Source organism: Perissodus microlepis, chromosome 15 (genome assembly GCF_051167445.1).
Source record: "Perissodus microlepis isolate ML-2025 ecotype Zambia chromosome 15, ASM5116744v1, whole genome shotgun sequence".
Lineage (NCBI taxonomy): Eukaryota > Metazoa > Chordata > Actinopteri > Cichliformes > Cichlidae > Perissodus > Perissodus microlepis.
This window is the reverse complement of record NC_140475.1, coordinates 1,032,694-1,056,007: the sequence shown is the minus strand read 5'-3', so window position 1 is coordinate 1,056,007 and position 23,314 is coordinate 1,032,694. Positions and strand designations below refer to the sequence as shown.

Genomic DNA, 23,314 nt, shown 5'->3' with positions numbered 1-23,314 from the left:
TAATTGGCCGTGAGTCATGTGGTCGTTTGTCCTGTTTGTGCTGACAGATGTTAGAAAAATTCAAACTCATTCAATTATGTTTAAAAGGATGTATTATAATAACTTTGTTTCTTCTAATGCAGCGCTCGCTGAAAAACAGACTTTCATTAGCATAATATATATTACATTACTATATATTACATCTATATTATATCTATACATAGATACTGGTGCTGGTTCTGCCAGAGGTTCTTTCTGTTAAAAGGGACTTTTGCCAAGTGCTTACTCACACTATAAAGCATTTTGAGGCAACTGTCAGTGTGATTTGGCACCAAACTGAATTGAATATTATTGTATTTTCAAGCAATACTAGAAACCATGTCATTAGTTTTTGTTTTGTGCTTTGTCAACAGTTTGTTTAATTACATAAGGTTCAGAAAAACCAACCAGGATGCCTCGCTAATGTGCAAGTAGCAGTCTAATACAAAAGGCAGCATGACGTCTTGTATTAAATGTATCATTATGAACTATATAAGCAAAAATATATTAAATTAATTATGATTTAGTGTACAAATACATATTTCTTATTGCGAGATATGATTTCTTTTTTAAATGTATTCAGTCACTTGCAGCAGCCTCTGCTCTTCCCGAGATTTGAGGTATCATCTCTGTAATGTTTCTTCCTGTCAGCTTAAGGTAGTGATACTTTCACTTTTCATTATCACTTACCTACTTCCTGCATTATTTTGTGCCCCATTATTGTATAACGCACATGACAGTGTGATTGCTGGGCAGTATAAAATATGCCTCTTTGTTTGTGTCGGCGTGCATAGAGTTACCGGAGGAACTATAACTCCATGAAAAGCAAGCAGTTGTGGTAGAGGAATCATAAAAGTTCACTCTGTGCGTAGCTTCAGCCACAGTGCTGAGAACAATAAGCTTTCTCAAAAATCACATCTCCAGCAGCAGCACAGGCAAGAAAGCATCTGTGAGCTCTATTTGGCCTTGCATTGGAAAGTGTCTGCTTTGATTGTAGAGCCTTGACATTTCTAAAGGCTGTGTGTGTGTGTGTGTGTGTGTGTGTGTGTGTGTGTGTGTGTGTGTGTGTGTGTGTGTGTGTGTGTGTGTGTTGATTTGCCTGAACCAAGAAAGTGTCCCTGTTCGAAAAGCAAAGCAATGTTCAAATGTTTCTTGTCCAATTTGTAAACTATTGCTTGCTTAGATAGATTCCCAACCCAAGAGATAAGTCCTACAAATTCAAAAGAGCTCAAACTTGCCTTATTTTGGAATTTAACTTTTAATTATTATCCTTCTCTGTGATTGTGCGGTTTTTTCTGCCAAATAACGCATTAATGTTCTTCCTAGTTTACTGTCATCAATGTGAAATAAATCAAGAAATCCTTATGAGTCATCAAAAAAGCTGACGATTTAATCTGTACATTTCAACACACTGAGAATATGTAATACAGACAAATCTCATTATGTCGTAGCCTGATTTGTCTGTTTTAAACTTACCTGAATGCATAAACCTTTATGTTTAATGAATGATAAAACATATAAAGCTTATTATATTTTCATCGTGAACTTTCAGTTTGAGACAGAAAAGCTCTGCCAGGCACTGTGGACGCTAAATAATTTCCCGCATAATCATTGGATATTAAAAAGAAGAAAAGAGTGAATTTAATTGGCTTCTCTCGTACTGTCCCTAATATCGACCAATCGAAACGGGAGTGGGCGTGGCTTGAAACTGGACTTTCTTCATGGCTTTTCTGCTGGCAGAGGGAGGGGTGATGAGAGTGTTGTTTTCTGTTGCTGCCGGGAACACACAGAGCTGCCAAGGTCGGTGAAAGTACTGCACACAGCCAGGCTTCGGTGCTGAGCTCCTGTAGACTCCTACACCGAGACACATACCGGTGAGTTTTGAGGTTTGCGCAACTTTGATTCGTGTTTTGCCGGCCACAAAGATGGTGGGGTCTGTGGGTTAACTTTACTTGGTGTCTTGCCAAAATGTGTACCCCGTACAAATCGGGGACTGTCAAACGAGTTCACATGGAGTAATGGGGAGCAGGCGGAGGAAGCGCCAACTTGCTAGCTAATATTAGCTCCTGAAATGAGTTACGTGGTAGCGTAATTGTTGTACTAAGTCTTATCTGCCCGCGGTTTTGTTCTATTGATATTCACATATGTTGTGATTTCTTTTCCGAGGTTTACTTAGTGGTGCTAGCTTCGCGGTCCGGTTAGCCCACAAACTTAGCTCGGGACTGCTGGAGGCGTTAAATTCGAGCCACACTGCTCTTGTTTTCCCGTTGTTGATTTATAGAAACACATTGTTTTTGCTTTATTTTGATAGCAGATATATGTTAGAACCCGGTTTGGTGAAAAAGTTATAACAGTTTAACAACTATCTCCGTCTGAAATCACTGCTGTGTAGAGACCGCTGCAGACTGATAACAGTGTCCGGTTCATCCTCGGGCAGGTGGTTGGATTAAATGATTTCCTTTCTACTGCTGTAATTTCTGACTGATTGCTGCCTCTTAAACTGGCAGAGGGGGGAAAGGCGGTTATAATATATTTGTGGCCTCAGTCTGCAGCTGATAAAAGTAGCTGTTTGTGCGTCCTGACATGATCTACAACGTGGAGCTCTGCGTCGGCCCTCCGGGTGTTATTCCAGGCTATACTTTATTATTTCCTATTACAACAACAACACACCTCCGCCCCTGGTTCATTCAGCCCAGTACCTCCATCCATTGCAGTGCTGCCATGTAGGTGGTGGAATCTAGATTCACTGTGCTTTGCCAGAGGAATTAACCAAACATAGTCCAAGAGCCGGGTGCAAATTTGATCACAGCCTGCAGCACAGGCAGACTGACTGACTTGTCTTGACTCAGATCTCTAAATTTGAAAACCACCTTGATATGCAAATTTTTCTAGGCAATAAGAGGAATGTGCCCATCAAGGCCCTGGTGTACTGAAATGGCGCTCTTTTGTTCAAGAGGACATACAGCAACAGCTGCACTTCCCAACTGTGTGTGTGTGTGTGTGTGTGTGTGTGTGTGTGTGTGTGTGTGTGTGGTGGGGGCATGTGTGAGCAGATTTGTCCTGTTTCAGTCAGTATTCCAGGGAGTAATTGCAGCGTTTCTGGAATGCTGGTTAACTTTTCAGAGTTCTGCATGTTAGACAATAGCTGGTGTGAATGAACCTGATCTCACATGAAGGAAGTTGAAATGCTTTGCATGTTATTTGCATGGCCAAGCAGAACTAGTAGTGGTGTTCACACTGAAACCGTGGAGATGTGCTCGGACACGCAGAGTCATACATGCTGCAGCATTTAAGCCAGTTCTGTTTGACTTTATTAGACTTTTGGTCCAATAAGAGGTCCTCTGCATTACTGGGAAGGACCTTTGTTAAATATTCTTATGAATGCATATTGTTCTAGTGACCTGTGGAGCATCAGAGTGATGCATGCTGTGTTCTGTACACTGGGTGTGACAAGAACGAAACTATCTACCTTTGTTTCAACAATGTGGCTAAAGTAACTGATGTATCAGTTTATCTTTCTTTGCCTGTGGTTGCTGTAAACCATTCCACATATTCCAACATTCCCAGCTAAAATGAGAACACGAGCAAAAAATGTGTCAGACTTTAAAAATTAGGCATGGCACAATTTGAATGGCGTGTCCAGCACTCTGCTCGCCCATCGTCCTGTCAGAAAGCTGCCAGATATCAGTTGAAAGTCTCGTAGTTCTGCGCTCTCACTGCTCAAGGTTTTCTTTGCAACAGAAAAACAGGATATGGTATCTCACACCCTGTCGAACAGTGGCATATTTGTACGTTGTGGTTTTTCAACCTGCTGTTGCATTACAGGTTGCCTGAGGGAAGCACATGGTGTAACACTGTGTAACACTTTACACTGCTGTACGTCACAGCTTGGGTTCCACTGTGTGGCTCTGAGAGATGCTTTGTAACATGACAATAAAGATGCTTAACTGCTTGAAAAGAAGAGCATGAATGGTCTGTTTCCTATTCCTTTAACAACAAAACAAACTGTCAGTGTCAAGCTAGCCCAAACTTGCATGTTAGTTTTAATAAAACATTATCTTTATGTTGAGTGTGAACTGCTGTGATTGCACAGGGGAGCCGCTGGTGCCGCCCTGGCAGCCATTCTGCTCATTTACTGAAGAGCGCCACTTTAGCCTGTCATGGGCTGTTTCAAAGGTAATGTGGTATTTGCAGTTTTTGCTGCTCTCAGACTTCAAATGAAACTGCTCACAGCAGCAATTTTTTGTTTGCCCGAGTCCAGCTATGAATCACAAGTCGCTTTGTGATACGACATGAGAAATCCCAAAGGATTTCCTGCTAGCGCTGCACCATTGCCAAGTCCAATATCTTGAGGCTTAAGCTGTGCAAGCAGTGGGAAGTCTTGTCGTGTCATTATTTCACCGTCGACGCCAGCCGAGGCCAGCCTGCAGCTTCTGCAGACTGTCTGGCACATTTTATTTATGCATGGCACATTTTGGGCAAAATTAGGCTTCTTCTTTCTGTGTTCATTTAGCAGTGTGGGCAGTTACTGATGTATGTGCGGAATGGAAATAGTATATTTGCATAAAGTACGTTAGAGAAGTCAAACATGAGGGCTTTTGGCAGTTATAATAGTTTGAATGTGTACTTCCTTTTAGGATAAGAAAGGATTTGTGTTAGAGTTGTTAAAGTCATGATTTCATTCAGACTGAACAAGCTGGCTAAGAGCTCTCCTCCTGTTATCAGCAGCTAGTCATCCAGTTTGCTGTGGACCATCCGCCACTGCTGACTCAGCCAATGCTGCCATCTGGGCTGGAAGAGAAAACAGGACAGATTTCTCCCTGGCTCCAGAGCCTCGGATGCTCAGCTAACAGATTCTGTGTGTTTGTGTAGCTGTTTTCATATATGAGCTGCAGCTTTGAACTTTGTTTAAAAAGACATTTTCAGCAAAGGTGCAGAATGTTAGATGCAGTTTGGTAACAAAAGTTACCGTCCAATCCAGACGTGCAAAATTTTTACCTTTGAAAAGTGTCAGTGTTACCCCTCAAAGGTGCTCGATGCTTTATTTTTCCAGCATTTTGAGACCTCATAAGTTTAGGGGTACAAGAGTTGTACAAAAAGCGTGTTTGATCCAAGACGAGCGAGTTGTGTGTGGACATCTGCGTGAGAGGTCTGCAGATAATAGCGTCGGGCGTTCGAAGCGAGTCAGTGCTCACGCTCTGCCTCCTGCACACTCTGCTCAGGATGCACCGTCGCATAAACCAACCTGAGTAAGTCCAATACTGAGAACGTGTCTGAGAGATTACATCTGTTGTGGCGTGCTATAAATGGGAAGTCTCCCAAAATGAGCTTGGTGTTCAGATTTGTATTCCGGGTTTTTCTGGGATCTGAGTTGATGTTTGGGGGTGGCTGTGCATGTGGCTGTGCATGTGGCCATGTTTGGTGCAACAGAAATCAACCTTTGTTGCATTTTATGGTATTTCTAGCCCTTTTTTTCTTTTTTTAAGCTACAGTATATTTTGTGTTTGGGTAAAATAAACCCCGCTCTGAAAACACAGTGCTGGAAGGCGTGTTTGTTTCCTCTATGCAGATAAAACTGCGATGTTTTTGGAATGTTCTCGGAGGAAAAAATTCCCTCCTATGTTGGAGGATTTGTTGTTTTGCTCAGAATAATTTCTTCTGCTGCTTTTATGTTTAGTTTTTTTATATTAATTAAAATCTGGCTGTGATTAGCAAAGGCCCACCCACCCTTCTGTTTTCAAGGAAGTGAGCTAAAATGCCTTCAGCTGAGGGTTGGCACCAAGGCCCAGCAATAGCTAAAGAAGGACCCTGAGCTGCTCTCGAGTCCAAGAATAAAACTACCTTTGTATGGAAAGCAAAGGTGGCTGAGTATAATTGGCTGCGTCAGTTTTGGGGCCCTGGTTCTGTGCACGTTTGCTTTCTGTCACACTGCCTCCATCTGCTGCAACACCTTAATAAACCAGAGCCATTCCCAGTGTTATCCATGACACCTGTGCTTTTACTGCAGTGACAACAACAAATGTCTGCTGTTAATTAAGGTGATCATTTCAGCTTTAATTGAGTGCTTACTGAAACAATGAGCCTTTCAGGTTCTCAGTCTGGCTGAGCCAGATAAATAAATCCTAACTGTTAGGACAGCTTATTCTCTTAAAAGCTTAAAATGTTTTTGAAGCCTAATCCTCCAACATTTAGTGTTCACCGCGAATATTGTTCTTAAGCCTCCTGGTTATATTACTCTAGTTATTTGTGTGTACTAGACCGTGGCCGTCCTGCCGTAGTTCCTGTTTTACGCCGAACTGCCCGTCTGTGTGTCTTTTTATCTGTCTGTGTGTGCAAATACGTGTGTGTACAACTGTTCTGCCTCATGACCCTGCACACTTCCCACTCACGTTTCACTTTTTCTGCTTGCATCCTGTCAGCGTGACAGCAGCTCTCTGGCTGTTTGCTGCAGTTTCACTGCTCTGTGTCGCTGTTGTTCAGAGCCGTGGTCGTAATGGTCACTTCTGTTTATCTCGGCTGCTCGTGTGTTACTGTTAGTAGTCATTTTTTGGTTTGGTGTGCTGTTGTACTGGGAACACAGACTCTCAATTGGCTGTTTTGAAGTTTATTGTATAATAGGAAACTTTTTTTAGTCAATGACATGATTTGAATTCATCCGCTTTTATAACCACAAACTGTCTCACAGGGCCCAATAACACAGCAATAGTTGGTTTTGTGGTTTGTTTGTTTTTTTACATAATTATTTAAGTTTGTTTCGGTTGCTTTGGTTATTTTTCAGGTTTTGCTACTTTGTAATCAACCTGAGATTTATTCTTATGAGGTCTGCGTTATGTCTGGTATTAACATGTTTCTGAAGCCCAAGTCGTTGTACAAGTGCTTATTTCAAACTACTTACAACAGTTTGCACAAAATTGCTTTGGCGGTTCACTTGGTTCCAAATGCCCAAAGCATCATTTTTCTGGGCCAGTGGAAAATTGGAACGCTTTGGAAGAGCAGCTCAAAGTTCAGAAACTACAAGATAAGAGTCAGACTGAGCTGTGGGTGACAGAGTCGTTGTAGGGAGGCGTGTGAGGGATCAGCCAACTACACGCTTAAACTTTGTCACCTGTGATTGTTGGCAGCTGAGATGCTACTTTGTGAAGCCTTGTTAATTGTCGTTGTTGTACAACACTGGTTTACTGGGGGCTTTATTATAGCCACCTGTCACTGCTCTCTGCTGGAGACTGCAGACTGCAGCTCCCTTATCTCCACACTAACGACTGTAATAAATGTTGAAAATGAGCAAAGATTAAGTTGTGCGTCTCAGGATTGTTTGGCTGTGTCAGAATAAAGGGAGCCACAGGAATCACTACACTGAACATGAAGCTAGCTGGTGCTAGCCTTGCTCATGTTAGCTAGTTACTGTTGAAGCAGTCGATTAGTCTACACTTCTGTTTGTGTTTAGCTGGTCAGGAAAGTCCATCGTTCTCCTGTGGACTCGGTGACACATGTCAGTGTCCTGAGTGGGGCGACAGTTTGGAGCGTCTGGAGCTTAACACAGTTTTGTCCTTGTAGGCTTGATCACACTGACCACTGCAGGTTTTATTCTTACTATAACTGCAAGCTTGATAAAAGTACAACAGACATGAGTACTTGTCCACAGCAAAGAATAATCCAAGCGTTGCCCTTCTTGCTCTTCTTGCATCAGTTATCCTTCACAGCTCACTGAGCTCAGCTGTTGTTCAGCAGCTCCCTCAGTGTTGGTGAAAATGAGACCGTTAGGATTTGCCAAGTTCTCCAGTTTACTGTAATTTCATAATTCCCGCCGGGCTTAGTGATAACCACTGCATATGTGGAAGACCCCACAGCAACGTCCATGTTGGAAATGTCAAACTCTCATAGATACGTACTCCGCCCATGTTCCCTGCTCCTAACACATTAAACTTTAATAACTGACTGTCGACATGCAGCCTGATATTAGGGCTGCCACGATTAGTCGACTAGTCACGATTATGTCGACTATCAAAATTGTCGACGACTAATTTAATAGTCGACGCGTCGTTTGAAGCTTTGTAAGATCCCAAAAGACGCAGGAATAAGTAGTAGGATTTAAGAGTGTAATAACGGACTGAGACAGAAGATGGCAGCACTGCATGTACAAGGATGCCAGCTGCCGTTAAACCCCGAAGAAGAAGAAGCAGTGTCCCAGAATTCATAGCGCAGCCCAGCTCAGTTTCCAACAATGGCGGCAGCTAGTTAGTTTTAATATTACTCTTATTAATCTTTATGGGTCACAAAATAAACGTTTAACATATTTTCAGGCGAGAATGTAGCTGTGTAAACCTCAAATATCTGCTCAGTTTATCAAGACACCACATATTTTCAAAAGCGCTCCGACGTTTTCGGAGACGTCTGTTACCCACTAGCTCGATAGCTAGCCGGGGGCAAGGTCACTAGAGCCGTGAGAACACCGGACTCCCGGCAAATCTCGCTACTCAGGTTAAATATATATGAGTCACTTAGATAACTTCAAAATGTTGTTGTTTGGCTTTTTTTTAGTATTTTATTTGTTCCTGAGTAAATCGGTTTGGCTGAGATTAAAGTTATAGTTTTTACACAGCTGAATAAACATCAAGCAGACAGCTGATCATCAGAAGTGTGAGATGCTGGAGAATTTACTCCGGTGTCCTGTTATATTTTAGATAGCAAGGAGTTTATTAAACTTCACCGAAACAATCTGCAAATTTCATTAAAATTTAATAAACTATCATCTTGTCTTTATTTTTAGTTAGCACATACCTTAAACACTTAAAGCTGTAAGCTAATGATAGTTATATAAGAGCAGATGCAATAAGCTGTACGTTTTACGTCCAATGGATGATGATCTGATTAGTCGACTATCAAAATAATCGTTTGTGGCAGCCCTACCTGATATTAACTGGTGCCTGTGCAGTGATTAATGTCATTTGATCCAGTTGTCACTGGTGTTTATGTTGTTGCTCGTGGGTGTAAAAGTGTAATCATATTTGCGTTTGGTTCCGTAGAGGCGATCACCATTTAACACTAAACGCTGTCGGCCTTCTGCTACGGGGTGTCATGCTTCCTAGTCCATGTGGTGCAAGACACTTTTCTTTGTAAGCATAATTCTGCTGCGAGATGAACCGAAGGATGGAGTGGGGGGAAAAACAGGAAACATGGGAAATAAGGTCAGGGTAGCAAACAGTCCAGCCGGCTGGGAATCAAACTGGACTTACTGCTCAGATACGCAACACATTATTTCTGACTTTATAATATCTATAACTTTGATTAGCCAGCTGTGCCACAACACTTGTTGTTCTGGATTTGGACGACTCTGAGAAGGATCAGAGCCTGTGCACAGTCACTGATCTCAGCAGGAACCCCGAAACTCAGAGTTTATTATTCATGACAAGCTAAAAGTCTGTGAGGGCGGGAATGGGTGGCTGTCGTGCTTTACAGTGAAGGTTGTAAAACTAGTGGGGGAGGTCTAACCAGCAGCAGCTTGGGGGGGGGGCTGCAGGCTTAAACTCTGACCCCGATTACTGTATGTTGGGATTGTGATGATTAATGTTGATTATTAATCTTGATAATTTGATTTTGTAATTACTTGGAATTCCCGACAGAGGGTGTTACAGGAAAAAAATCGACTTTCTGTTACGTACTGCAGCCCTGCCAAACCACAATAAACAGCTATTATCATCATTTCATTTGCTGTGTGTGATAAATCACTAATGATTGATGCGCTGTGAACAATATGTTTCCCAAGTCTTAACTGCTCATTTCGACCACTTGAGCAGAAATTTCCATTACAGAATATTGTACTGCAAACGAAAAGGGGAAAGTTGATCATTTAAAATATTTATACAAAAATGACCTTTCAGTACTTTATGATCTAGATCAATGAGAAGCCCTGGATTTACACTGTGTGCACACACAGAAGCAGTTTGGGCCGTAACAGCGTGTAAGTAAGATACAGAGGAAAAACCTATATTAATAAATAAATCAATGTGAGATTGCTGTGACAGCAACAATGGCTGCCCCGTGGTGTGCCTGGGTCAGGCCAGCAGACCAGGGAGCTGCAAGTGTCCTCGCAGAACGTTTTGAAGCGATGACACCGGCCCTCACGGCACAGTCTTTATGGAAAGCCCTAAATAGGTTCATTTTCATAAGCAGCACCTCGCTCTGTTTTTACAGAACTTACTTTGAGAGCGTTTCTCTAAGCTGTGAACAGCAATCTCATCATCTGTGGGTGTGCTGAAAATGCAAAGAGTTAATAAGAAGTAAAATATGTTATTGGAGTGAAGCGTGATGAAGGGGAAAGAAGCACTGGCTGCCGGGCCTCACTGGTAGAGAGCAAATACAGAAATGAGCAAACGGCTGTGTTTGACCAGCATGTGAAACAGATTGATGTGGATATTGTATTGTTTTTTAATGCTAATTAAAAGTGTCCTGTTTTCATATGTAACTGACAGATTGCGAGTCTCCTTATCAAGCTGTTTTCCCTGACCCTGTCTCCTTTGAATGCATGTTTGCTTGACTTCTTGTCTGAAGTATCTGCATGTCTACTGATGTCATGACTAGGGATGGGTATCGTTTAGGTTTTATCCGATACCGGTGCCAAACCGGTACTTTTGAAACGGTGCCGGTGCTTAAACGGTGCTCAAACCGGTGCTTAAAGAATGGAGAACACAAAATTGGTCCAAAAACCTCTCATGTTCAGCTGTTTTTTTGTAAAAAGATAACAATGTTAGCCTTTTCTGCAGCTATGGGGCATATATGGTATCACTCTTGGCTGGAAGCAGTGCTTAAACAATGGAAAAAACACAAACTTTGTCCAAAAACCTCTCATGTTTAACTGTTTTCCACTTTTTCTTTGGTCATTTTAGCCTTTTTGGCCAGTGTGAAGGGAGCATCTGCCATCAAACAAGAAGACAGCCACATGTAGCTACGACGGTGTTTGCTAGTTCACCTTACATGCATTAATGTAATAACGTGGTTAGCCTACTCAACGTAAATTACACACGAACAACATTAAGCTACTCACGCAGAGAAGAACGGCTGCTGCTGCATCATCATCCTCATCATTTCTGCTACACTGGCAGGGCTAGGGGCCAGGACTCTCCTCTTCGGGTTTTTGGGGGATGTTGCTAACTCCGGGTCCGATAACAGGCAACCCACCCGCAGTAGATGTGCTCGGTGTGAGGTCTCACAGCAAGCTATTAAATACGGTGCATTTCTCGGCTTTTAAAAAAACGCTATGCGTCGCCAGGTGTTTCATCAGATTTGAGGTGTTACCTCCTTTGCACAGTATCAGCTTAAAGCACTTGTTGCAGGCTGCTGAGTTTGCATCTTTTGCTGTGAAGTACAGCCAGACTTTGACCGCTTCGCCTTGGGCGTTTTTAATCTGTGACCTTTTTCATAATCTGGAATATAAAAGATGGAGGTCGTCACTATGACATCACCCTCTGGTTGGGGGTATAAAACACTCGGGGATACTTTCTCATTTATGAGAAAACAGCCACTCAGCCACCTTCATCTGTGTGGTCATAGATGAAGGTGGCAGATCTCTTTTGCAACCACAGGAGCATTCAGAAGAATCTCTAGAATAAATAAACAACCTACATATTTGGATGATCTTGATAAGTCCTCGAAGGCCGATTGTTTGGTTTTTGTTTCGTGGCTGTCTTGTTTTCATATTTACCTGACAGACACAGGTGCCAGTCTCCTTATCCAGCTGTCAAAAAGTTTTTCCCTCTCTTAGAATAAGAACTTCTTTATCTGAAGTATCATCAAGTCACAGTCTACTGATGTCATTGCTTCAAGGCAGTCTGCGGCAGTCGCTCATCTATCTGAGTATGTTAAGACAACCTTGCTGCTCTCTGTAGCTCTCAGAGAAAGGGCTGTGTTGAGGAAGTTAGCTTGATGCATTCACATTCATATTTGCTAACGCTGGTTTCACACACAGACATGGTTCCCTTTGTATCTACATTGCTGTTGACAAGCAGGGCTGGGCAGAACAGAAGCGGCATTGAACAGAAACGTAGGAGGAATTTTTACGCCTGGAGTCCCGCGCTACGCAGCACTAGCTGCTAGCAGCCAGCGACTCTGCCTCCCCCTGCTCTCCGAATACCAGCCTCCTGCTTCTGCTTTCACACTTGCTCGTTTTCTTCGAGTCTTTTCCTCCGTTTATTGTTCTCCTCATGCACTCTTAAACGCCTTGGCAGTCTCTCCCTCCATCTATCCCACTTTCTCTCAGCACTGACAGAGGCCTCTCTGAGATGTTTACTATGTCCGCAGACACCCCTCCCCCCCCCGTCACCCCTCCTACTCACCGAACAGAATAACGGTCACTGTGACTTTTTTGTCTGTTTATTATCTTCGTCCCTCTTCATCTGCCTGCAGATGTTAGAGGAGGGATAGTGGTGAGTTTGTATGGAGCGAGTGTAAAATGACCCAGCTGGCTGAACCAGAGGGCATACAGAGCCGAGAGCGGCCGCTGAGGAGGAGGCTCAGCTCTGTGCTCCGGTGACAGCGAGCTGGAGCGCGTAGCCGTTTGTCAGATATGAGATGTACTGTTTCTGAGTGAGAGCCTTTCAGAGAGCAGCACAAGTACTTAAAAGTGAACTGTGCTCGATGCCTGACTCCCGGCTGCTGAAGAGTTCTTCAGTGTGCAAAGAGCCTCCAGAGTGTGGTTAGCAGAGCAAAACAGTTGAACCCTGTGCTGGTATGTGAAGCAGGCTGTGAGAGGGGAGGATAAAGAGCAAGGCTGCCATTGTGGTGGTGCTAGGCAGGTTTCCCCTTCTCCACCCAGCCCACCCTCTTCCCTGCCTGCCTGCCTCCCTCCCAACAGCACCCCCCACCCCCCAGCCCATGTCCATATTAGGGCAAAACTCAGCCAACCTCCCCTTGAGCTGAGCTCAACCCCCTCCAAAATGCCCCGCTGTCACATTTGCTCCAGCAAAGGGCGCCTGAGGGAGACACAGCTCCCCTAACCCAATTTGAAGGCCTGTTTTCCTCGCCAGTCAAAACAGCCGAGGGATTTTAAAAATGGATGCAGAGAGCCAAGCTGGTGTGTTCGAATGTGCTTTTATTTTGGAGGAGCTACAGTTAACGGGCTTAACTTGAGCAGTTTCTGACCATATGCCACTTGGTGACCCCCCCCCCAAAAGGGCTCATTACTTAAGTTCATACTGTACATCAGTGTGTGTGCAACATTTAATCATTGTTGTGTACTGATTCTACTGTCAGACAGCACACAGCCTAAAAGCATGCAGTAGGTATTGGGACTGTTTTTTCTTTGCTGTTCTAAAGAGGTAGCGACAAACTGAGGTTCAGACTGAACTATGAACTATTTTTAGTGTTGAGCCCCCAGTTTCTTTTGTTTGTGTGCTGTACTGACACTCGGTGCCAGCTTTGCTGCTCGAGAAGGACGGGGCGCAGAGCAAAAGATGTCGTTACTCTAAAGCTACTTTGGATTACGCTGGTAGTGACAGACACCAGTTAAACAACTGGTTTATGCTTGTCAGCCATTTTCCTAGAGATTCCTAAACACAAGTTATTTCGGGGCATTGGTGTTGATTTTGGTTTCCTGTGGTTTATACAGAGAGGAAACGGTTTACTTTGCAGAGCTGGCTTTGGCACAGAAGCCTTTTAAACTTAAAATATTTGTTTCCTTGCAGCCGCGCCAGCCAATCGCACACGAACACACAGGTTGGGCACACGCAGGCCAAGAAAAATGGGAGCGTCCGTGTCGTAACTGGCTGTTTCTTTCCAGGTTTCCAAAAGACAGTTCAGGTGTCACAGCTCTCGATCCACAGCAGGCAAGAAAGGTTTTCTGGGAACTCGTTATATTAACAGTCAGAGTTAATTAAACTGGTGCTAAAACTTCTTTTTTGTGAAGAATCAATATAATCATTAATCGCTACAGATAATTGGCCAATCATTGGTTGAAAGCATTTGTCTGGATGGTTATTGTAAACTTGAAACTGCTCTGTTGTTTTGTAAATGGTTAACTGGTCTTTAATGTGCTTACAAGTGGGCAAGCATACCTGAGGACTCACTGTCTATTTTTGGTTTTACTTTTGTGTGCTTTCACAAGCTATTCGCTTAAGTTCAGTTGTATATGTACAACCAATCACAGCAGTTGGCCCCGCCCCTCCCTGAACCTAGTTCTGCTGGAGGTTTCTTCCTGTTAAAAGGGAGTTTTTCCTTCCCACTGTCACCAAAGTGCTGCTCATAGGGGTCATATGATTGTTGGGTTTTTCTCTGTATGTATTATTGTAGGGTCGACCTTACAGTATAAAGCACCTTGAGCCGACTGCTGTTGTGATTTGGCGCTGTGTAAATAAAACTGTTCTAGGACCAGTACCAAGACTTTAACGTGTCATGCAGCCCTGTCATGTGTTTCAATGTAGCTTCTAATTAGACTTTGTTAGGCTATAAATTTGTAATGATGTGGTTATTTATAATAATTAACACCTCATGCTACTGAAAATAATGGAAAGGGATTATTTTGTTTATTTTATTATTATGTGTTCGTTCTTGATCTGTAACGGCACTTTGGACAGATTTTCCTAAAACGTGCTTCGTGCTGCATCGTTCGCTCAAATCGAGACAACATTCAGAGGAAAGTTTCTTTTCAACAGATTTTTATTGCGTTGTCTTACAAGAGCTCTATGGCTGATTCCTTGCCAGAGCGGCTTGTAGATAATCTCCCAGACGTAGCCAGAGTGTACGAGCGTTTGGCTGCTGCTCATTTTCCTTCATCTGGGAATTATTTGAACAGCACCACAAGCTTTTTAGAAATATTTTTATTTATCCATTTATTCTTTTTACTTAACATGAAGATCATCTTATCAGCCTGTGCTGATGTTCCAGGTTCTATGTTTTACCAGCGTCACCATTTAAAATGCAGGAAAATATTTCCCCCGTTTAACGTCGTCGGCTCAGATGCTCACGGGCCTGTGACGAATCAAACGGGAACCACATTCCACAGAGTGCAGAGCAGGTTCAGCGAGCCGTTTCCAGCATCAGTACAGCACTTCCTCCCCCCCTCACGTATTACTTGTACGTATAATAACCATCAGTATATAATGTTAGTACTCACTGCTGCATGCTAACCATGCTGATTGTGTTGGTAGATGTTGTGCTGATCTGATTATTCAGTTATGAAGTGATTTGAAGAAACAGAACATGATGCGATTTCATGAGATTTTTTTGTTTTTACCAGCATGTTGACGAGGAACTGCTCTGTTTACCAGAAGACCAAAGCTGATTTATTGTGCTGGTACACGCATGAAATTGTGCATGAGAACAAAGGAACTGCAGACAGTTCCCACACGCTTCAGCACTTGCTCCGTCACTTGCTCCGTCACTTGGGGTTTTTCTGTCATACCGAGCAGACTGACGTTTCCTGTGTAACAGTTAGCACTTGATGAATGAAAGGCCTCGTTTGCATTAGTGTGAATGCAAACGGTCTCCTGTGGGGCTTTTTATAAACATGTATAATTACATATTTTTAAATACATTTTTTTAATTGTACTGTTTTGAAGGTGAGTTGGTATCAAAGGCCAGTGAGTTTCTAACAAACATGGAGTTAATGTGGAAAAGAACAAAATCAAGCCCGCAGTGGCAGAGCTCACCGTTCTGATTCGTGACCCTTTCATAGGCTGTTGCCATGCAGAAAGGACGCAAGACGCTCCAGACAGACACACACGTACTCATTTACTCATGGGAGGGCTGTAGTCTTCCAGCCCGTTGAACTTCCATAACCTTTGTTTGAACCCTGAGAGAACTCTCCATCCTCACCACATCATGAACTTAGCCTGCTGTATAGAGCAGGGCGATATGACCAAAAATATTTATGACGATATACATTTGAAAATTTGCGATAACGATATAACTGACGATATAATTGACACGAGACAAAATACTTTACAACTCCTCAACTTTGGTGGTTTTTTTGCACTAATAATGTATTTTCACTCAAACAAGCAGCTGTTTTTTGCATTAAAGTTATATAAAAATGTAACAGTGCTAATGCAAATTCCTTACTGACAGTTTAACCAAAAGGCATTTCCAGTGGAAACTGGCCGACATATCCTCAGCATAACCATGTATAACAGCGGTCCCCAACCCCCGGGCCTCGGACCGGTACCGGTTGGGGCAAAAAAGGTTGGGGACCGCTGATGTATTATACAATGTACAATACATCAGCGGTCTCCAACCTTTTTTGCGCCACGGACCGGTTTATGCCCAACAATATTTTCACGGACCGGCCTTTAAGGTGTCGCGGATAAATACAACAAAATAAAACTAGTACCGGTACCGAAAAAAAGAAGATTTATTCATAACACACGTGAAAAGACCCAGGAAAACCGAGTTAACGATAAAAACGATAACAAAATAACGCTGAAAACTGATAAAAACCCTGAAAACCAAAAATTTCACACCTGAGCCTCAACTCTCGCGGCCCGGTACCAAACGACTCACGGACCGGTACCGGTCCGAGGCCCGGGGGTTGGGGACCGCTGATGTATAATATCCACAAAACTTAAAAAGAGGTTATACACACACAATACGGTAATATTATGTTGAAGCACAGTACGTATCACTCCGCGAGGCTCCGCCTACGACAGTCGTAACGCTCCGACAATCCATCAAGCGGTGCGGCTTCGTAGCTTAGCAAAGTCGTACTGAAACATCTGACAGATTTTCGAGCGCCGTGTACCAAATAAACTCGTTTTGAGGTCAGTAAACACAACCAGAGTTCATACATAAGGCTCACGGGATTATAAGGGGCTCTGTCGACTTTCAGAAAAATCAAAGGATGATTTTAAGTGTGCCGTATTTTCCAAACAACACGGTGATAACGACGCCCGCTAGCATGCGCTACCAAAAATAGTGCTTTGTTGTGTATCTGATGGACGAAAGCTAAACCAGTTCCACCACTGAAGCTGCAGCATTTTTACAAACCAGTTCTGGTTCATCTGTTTCATTCAACGATCCGCTTTCGCTCTTCTCATTCTGCGTCGCCGCCATGTGCGTATGTAAACAAAGGCCCTGCGCATGCGCGTTTTACCCATATTCTATCGCCATATTTCATTTTCCTATCGTTGCCCAAAATTACACCGGTATTACCGTGAGCGGTATGATATAGCCCAGCCCTACTGCTGTGTCATCTATTACACGTGTACGTGCATTTCATTTATCACCTGGTTGGAAAACGTGTGTCCGACGTGGTCTCACTTGTGCTTACTCACAGATTTGCACACCGACTTGTTGCGTGACCTGGAGTGATGCTGGAAATGTGCTTTTCCAGTGGTGGATATGATGCTCAGTCATGTAAATAATTGATTTACCGGTTCAATCCTGTGAATATCAACAGCTGTCACGCCATTTTGGATTTCATGTCTGTTTGTGCTCACAAAACATCACCAGGTGTGGGTAATGAAGGTCCGGCCCCACCCACACAGCGAGCCCCAGTACCGCCGTTCTTATCTTTAACCCAGCTTTTTTTGCTGTGGTGGTCGTCTCAATATCATTCTGCTTCCCAAGAGAGGATCTGATCCTCTGGTCAGACGCACTCAGACTCCAGCTGTCAGTGATGGTCCTTCTGCTCTGGAGATCTGCTCTGAGCTGGAGATCTGCTCTAACCAGAACCTACGGCAGGTGGAGGACTGCTTCAGGGGCTGCTGTCAGTCGAGCTGAAGTTCGTCTGCAGGATGAGAGACTCACGAGAGAAGCATCACCAAGTACTCAGAAAACAGGAGTAATAATAAAAAATGTGTGAACCTGCTTCACTGTGCAGTCTTCATTTAGGGAAACGTTACTGTTTGCAGTTGTTAACTGAGAAAATACAAGTGATGTTGGTTATATTGTTCATCCAGCTGTCTGCACTCAATGATGACAGTACTACGTGTAAATGTGCTGATTGTTGAAAATGTCAACGTAGCAGCGAGGAGACAAAAGGTTTTGATCCAAAGTGGGTCGTCGCCTCTGCTGCCTCGGGGCAAGAACATGATTTGGGCACAAAGGAGACGGGACATCCTGATCGTTTCCATAGTTTCCATCTCTACACTTCAGAGGTAAAAAAAGAAAAGGAAATGTTCTATTTGTACTCGTATCTGACATTTTCTGTGTTACTCAGAAAAGAGTTACTTGGAGAGTCAGTTGTGGTGTCAGGCTTGACAAACGCAGTGCAGCTTCCTGTGATTGGGTTTGTGAGTCTTGCACTTTTAACATGTCCGTATACTTATGACTAAACAACAGGTCCTGGTGCCTGCTGTAAATCACAGCTGTGAAGGAAGCGAAACAGATCATTTCCATTTGAATAATAGCATAAAATGTCTTTAACAGATGACTTTTATCTTACAAAGGTAGACACTAGAATTTGAATAAATAAAGTCCAAGATATGACGTGTTTACACAGGCTTCAGTTTTTTACACTTGTTTGGAAACTGCTGTTAGACAAATTTGCATTAGATTATGTGTTTGCAGATTTATTGGGTGGTCAGCGGTTATCTACTGCTGGCCACACTGTGAAAACACAGCTGATATGACAGCAGATAAGAACTTATCTGCTGTTATGGTCAGTTTAACCCAGTGAACTGTGGGATATGCAGTCTTTTGTTTTCCTGTGTAAACGTTGACTGAGCCTCTCAGTATTCCTTTCTATGCTGTATACGTGAAAACAGCAAAGACATCTGTAGCTCTCCGTTTTTCCCTGCATGCACTTGTTTTATGAGGTTTACACAGACAGATGGATCTGTGCACATTAAGAGGAATCTTTGTTTGCTCCACTTCAGCGACGCTGAGGCGCCGTCATGATAGTGATAATCTGTTTCTTCACATGTTTTTGTTTACATCCACCATTCCCTCTCCGGTGATCCCTCCTCTCGTCTCCCTCACGTGTCTGCAGACTGCCGCTCTCCCGTTTTAAGCAGCCTTGTTGGCAGAGATTCGCATCGTTAGTGACAGCTGCTTTCATCACACACCTTCCCTTTTTCTGAGCGGTAGCCTTTGTAGAACAAAGCGTGTGTCCACATGTCTGTCTGTCCCCTCCAGGCTGTCCGTCTTTCTTATTTTAACGCACTTCTCTGCTGTCACCATGGAAACGGATAGTTTTGAGACGAGCCCAGGCAAATGTGTGGTTGTCCACACAAAGAGACTGTTAACATCTTTATGTAAGTTTGTTTTACGTCCATGCAGGGAGGGTGCCAGCACTCTGTACATGAAGCTCACATAAGAGCAGGAGGGTGAATTTGCTCGTTTCTACTCCCCGATTGCTCTTCAGACATGTCAGATTTCTTCAATTCTTTCGACAGTGTCATGTAAGCTGAGGGGAAAAACATCTGCACTCGAGAGATGAAGCACGCCATTCAATAATTGCTTGTTGTTGTTTTTTTGTTTGTTTGCTTTTTAATATTTGACAGAGATGAGTGCTACCACCCACCCCTTCGTGGATGTAAAACAACGGCACTTTTTTGCTAATCTTTGCTCTGTGTGATGTCAGAAGGGGGGGGGGGCTCTCTTATAGCAGGGGTGTCCAACTCCAGGCCTCGAGGGCCGGTGTCCTGCAGGTTTTAGATGTGTCAGCTGATTTAAACGGCTAAATGACCTCCTCAACATGTCTTGAAGTTCTCCAGAGGCCTGGGAATGACCTCATCATGTGATTCAGGTGTGCTGACCCAGGGCGAGATCTAAAACCTGCAGGACACCGGCCCTTGACGCCTGGAGTTCCCCGCCCCCGTCTTATAGGGTCATCTCAGGTGCACAGAAGCCCCACCCACTTGCTGTCTTGTTTGTGGGGACGAAGGAATGGAGGTAAAACCACTTATTTCAGTTGTTATACAGTAGGCGTACTGAAGACCCTCACTGAGCCTCTGCATAAGATAAAAAACTCTATGATTAAGTCCATGATTAAAAATATATAGCTGAAAATTAGGATAATATCAGTAAGCAGGAAGGGCTGTGGCAGTAGAGAGTGGGGATCAAACGGTAGGCCGAATGGGAAGGTGACGTGTTGTGGCACTCGCCTCTTGTTTGTTAGAAATGAGCGTGATCCACGTTCTTATCAAACCTCCCTTAACGATGACGGCTGCCACACAATCAGCATGGGCAGACTTTATGATCAGTAAGTTACAGTCACTGGATTTTGTGTGGATGACTAATCCGACTGTGTGTTCATGACTTTGCTGCTACTTTGTTAGAATCATCATTTTGACGTTTGCTGTCCTGTGTTTTGACTTGAAGTGACAGCTGATGATGAGTCCTGGGAATCAACACACCAAACAAGTCCAGCTGGACACCGGCGTGCAGCCTAAATTTAAAATGCATGTCACCTTAATGTTAGATCACCTAAAACCATTAGCACTAATGGCGCTGTCATTTTCTGCGTCGTTCTCATACATTCATTCAAATTTCATCTGTTTACAGTTTCCCTGAATCTGTCACGTTCGTCTGTCCTGAACATGCGCACTCTCATAACCATGTGGAAGGATATTCCCTGTATGTGATCCTCAGTTTCTTAAATTTCATTGTGGTTTTTTGGTTTTAGCTTCTTTTGTTAGTTTCAGTTCAGTCTTAGTGTTTCTAAGTGTTATTGTATGAGGGGCGCGACGTAGGCCCCTCAGCAGAGGTTTTACAATACAAACAGAACTTTTTGGAAGCATTTTGCTCTCAGGCTTATAAACATCCAGAGTCTCAGCAAACACAACAATGCCTCATAAAGAAAGCTGCATTACCATTTTCACCAAACTAACAGATAATAACTAAAAACCCCTAAAGTGATCGTTTTAGTTAACTACAGTGATCTCGATGCGTTGACCATCAGTATAGATTTTTTAAATGTGATTCATAGCAAACTAATTAATTTTCTTTACTAGTGCAGCAATAAGCAGGCTGCTTGGCTTGTGTCTCACAGCTTTGGTTTCTTTGCGCCAGTCTCTCCTTTTTCTCTTCCTGCTTCCTCCATCAGTTTGTCTCACTTATCTCATTCCTCACTCATACCTTCGTGCTCTTAACAGCAGATCTGTTGGATAAAATCAACATTACTGCGCTCAGATGTTTTGGTTTTTCCCCTTCGGTAACTTACCATGGCACAGCAGCGGCCCGTGTATTACTGTGCATGTTATTCCTCTGAGGTCACTGGAAAATTCCATTCTAGCTCTTGATTGATGTTTCCTGAAAAACATGTTTATTTTTGAGAAGTCTGCATGCGTCTCCCTCCACACTGTTTGACTGCACCACCTGCCGGGATGATTGACAGTTTTATTGACTTACTAAGTGCTGTGCTAAATGTGCTGGTAGTTTAAGATTGTTGGTTTGCACACTGGTATGAATGGCATAAGTGTGAAGTGTTGATGATGCATATTTTATTTATTCGTTTATTTTCATTCTAGTGCAGTGCGTACTGGCTGACTTTTGCAAACGTGCTTGATTTCATTGTGTAGATAAGTTGGGGACAAATGGGGAAATCCTGCCTGTTTGACTGAAAGCAGAAGCAGAGAAGGAAAAGGGAATGAAACGGACACATGGGGCAAAGAGGAAGGAGGGCTTCAAAGAAGCTGAAGTGCAGAAAAAGAAGGAAGTTTGATGTATAAAGTGGGTGTGATATTATATCTAAAGACCATTCACGTGTCCAACCGCAGGGAACAGTTGCACTTTCTGCCCTTACGAGGAGAGCATCTCGTGTCTCTGGAGGCACCCATCCACCCACCCATCCACCCATCCATCCATCCACCCAATCATCCGCAGCATCCCTTCTCTCAGCACTGTTGCTGTGCAGGTTCCACAGAGGATGGAGCAGAGTCGGTGCAGACGAAGGTTTCAGTGACAGTTGGTAACATGTCTACATTATGTAAGTTAATGGATTAGCGGATCATCAGAAAATCAGATGCTAAGAACAAACGTGGCGTTTGTATCAACGAACCTCTGCAACAGATGAATTGTCTTCGTTACCTTGCAAAAAAGTATTATGTTGAACAATAAGTGTTTGAGAAACCCAACATTTGGGTGTCTGTGGAAGTATTTGCACGATGCATGTATTATATGTTCATTACCTCGCTGCCATATAAACGTGCATGAGCTCATTAGTGCGTGTGTGCACGTGAAGGCTGTAACTTACATTCAACATGATGCCCACTGTGTCATTTGCACAGTGACTAATTCTTATGATCGTCCAATAATAATGGCCCTGAGTGCTCTGAGGTTCCAGTTCTCGTCCCAGCGACTTCACCCTCGCCTGCAAAGAGTGCTAGCTGGAGCTGGAGGTCATCACGTGATGAACGCAGTGAAACCACATCACCACCACAGAGCAGAGTGCAGATCAGAAAAACGTTGAGCAGTCGTGGGATGATATTAAACTGCCTCGAGCTGCACAGCTGCTCCAATGAACGTCAAGAATAAAAAAAGCCTAACAGATCCCTTTTAAGCAATTATTAAATTAAGGTAAAAATAAGGTTATAGTTCTTTGCACACAAACACTGGAGTATTATTTTGCTCCTGCCTAGATTAGCAGTCCACAAGCAGCCGGTCAGACCAGAATGAGCCATGTGGGGCCGTAAAACAAACATTTCAAGCCACAACAGGAAATGTAGTAAGACGTAGTAACCGTCCACAGCACAGCTTCACTGCTGCTGCATAATTCTCTCCAGTCAGGCCTCGCCATAATTTAAAAGTACTTTGTTGCAGGCCGGTGTAGGCCCATTCCCAAACAGGAATATTTTTCCAGACTGTAGCACCAGGAAAGCGTCTCTGTTGTTAAGCAGGAGACTACCTCTCATAGTTTGACTGATTTTCGCTCTCCACGAGCGGGTGTTGTGGGCCAGATTTGGGGCAATCATTGGCCCACAAAACCCGCTCATGGAGAGCGAAAATCAGTCAAACTATGAGAGGTACGCATTTAGAAACAGCCGTGACAAATATTAGGTTCAAATGTGGAAAAATTAGCTCTCACAGATGAACGCTGAGCTTCAGGTGATCCTGGTCTTTTCTTTTGGTTGGACGCTGTGCTAGTTGACAGCACCATCTGTTTATTTTCTGCTCCCACCTTAAAGAGAATTACAGCATTGTGCAGCCGCAGCACGGCACAGGATGTTCAGTACCTCAGGAACCTGCAGCAGACGGGCTAATCAGCTGCTTTTCTTTGGATATGACAGACGCGGTGTCGATTTCAGTGTTGAATAATTCAGACGTGTGTTTTGTGATGCTGGAGGATTGTATTTGTCTGAAGGCTCGTGTGCATCAGCAGAAAAGAGTTATTTTGTTGGTTAATGTGGAAAGCTGATCCTCTGCCCGT

The 23,314-nt window shown here is 43.4% G+C and overlaps 1 protein-coding gene across 7 annotated transcripts in view; it reads left to right on the top strand.

Moving 5' to 3' along the window:
* The first annotated feature begins 1,762 nt into the window (after positions 1 to 1,762).
* The window catches only part of fam49a (family with sequence similarity 49 member A), a 33,994-nt gene continuing 12,442 nt past the window's right edge, over positions 1,763 to 23,314 (top strand). For 4 of the 7 annotated variants that reach the window (XM_084952375.1, XM_084952374.1, XM_084952378.1 and 1 more), the window contains exon 1: positions 1,763 to 1,892. Coding sequence is in view for 2 of the 7 variants with exons in the window: in XM_084952373.1 (XP_084808499.1) it covers positions 5,242 to 5,267 (26 nt within the window). In the remaining 5 variants the exon portion in view is untranslated. Of the gene's footprint in view, positions 1,893 to 3,065; positions 5,268 to 23,314 lie in introns of those variants that run through there. The other 3 variants (XM_084952373.1, XM_084952372.1, XM_084952379.1) reach the window with 2 other exon arrangements.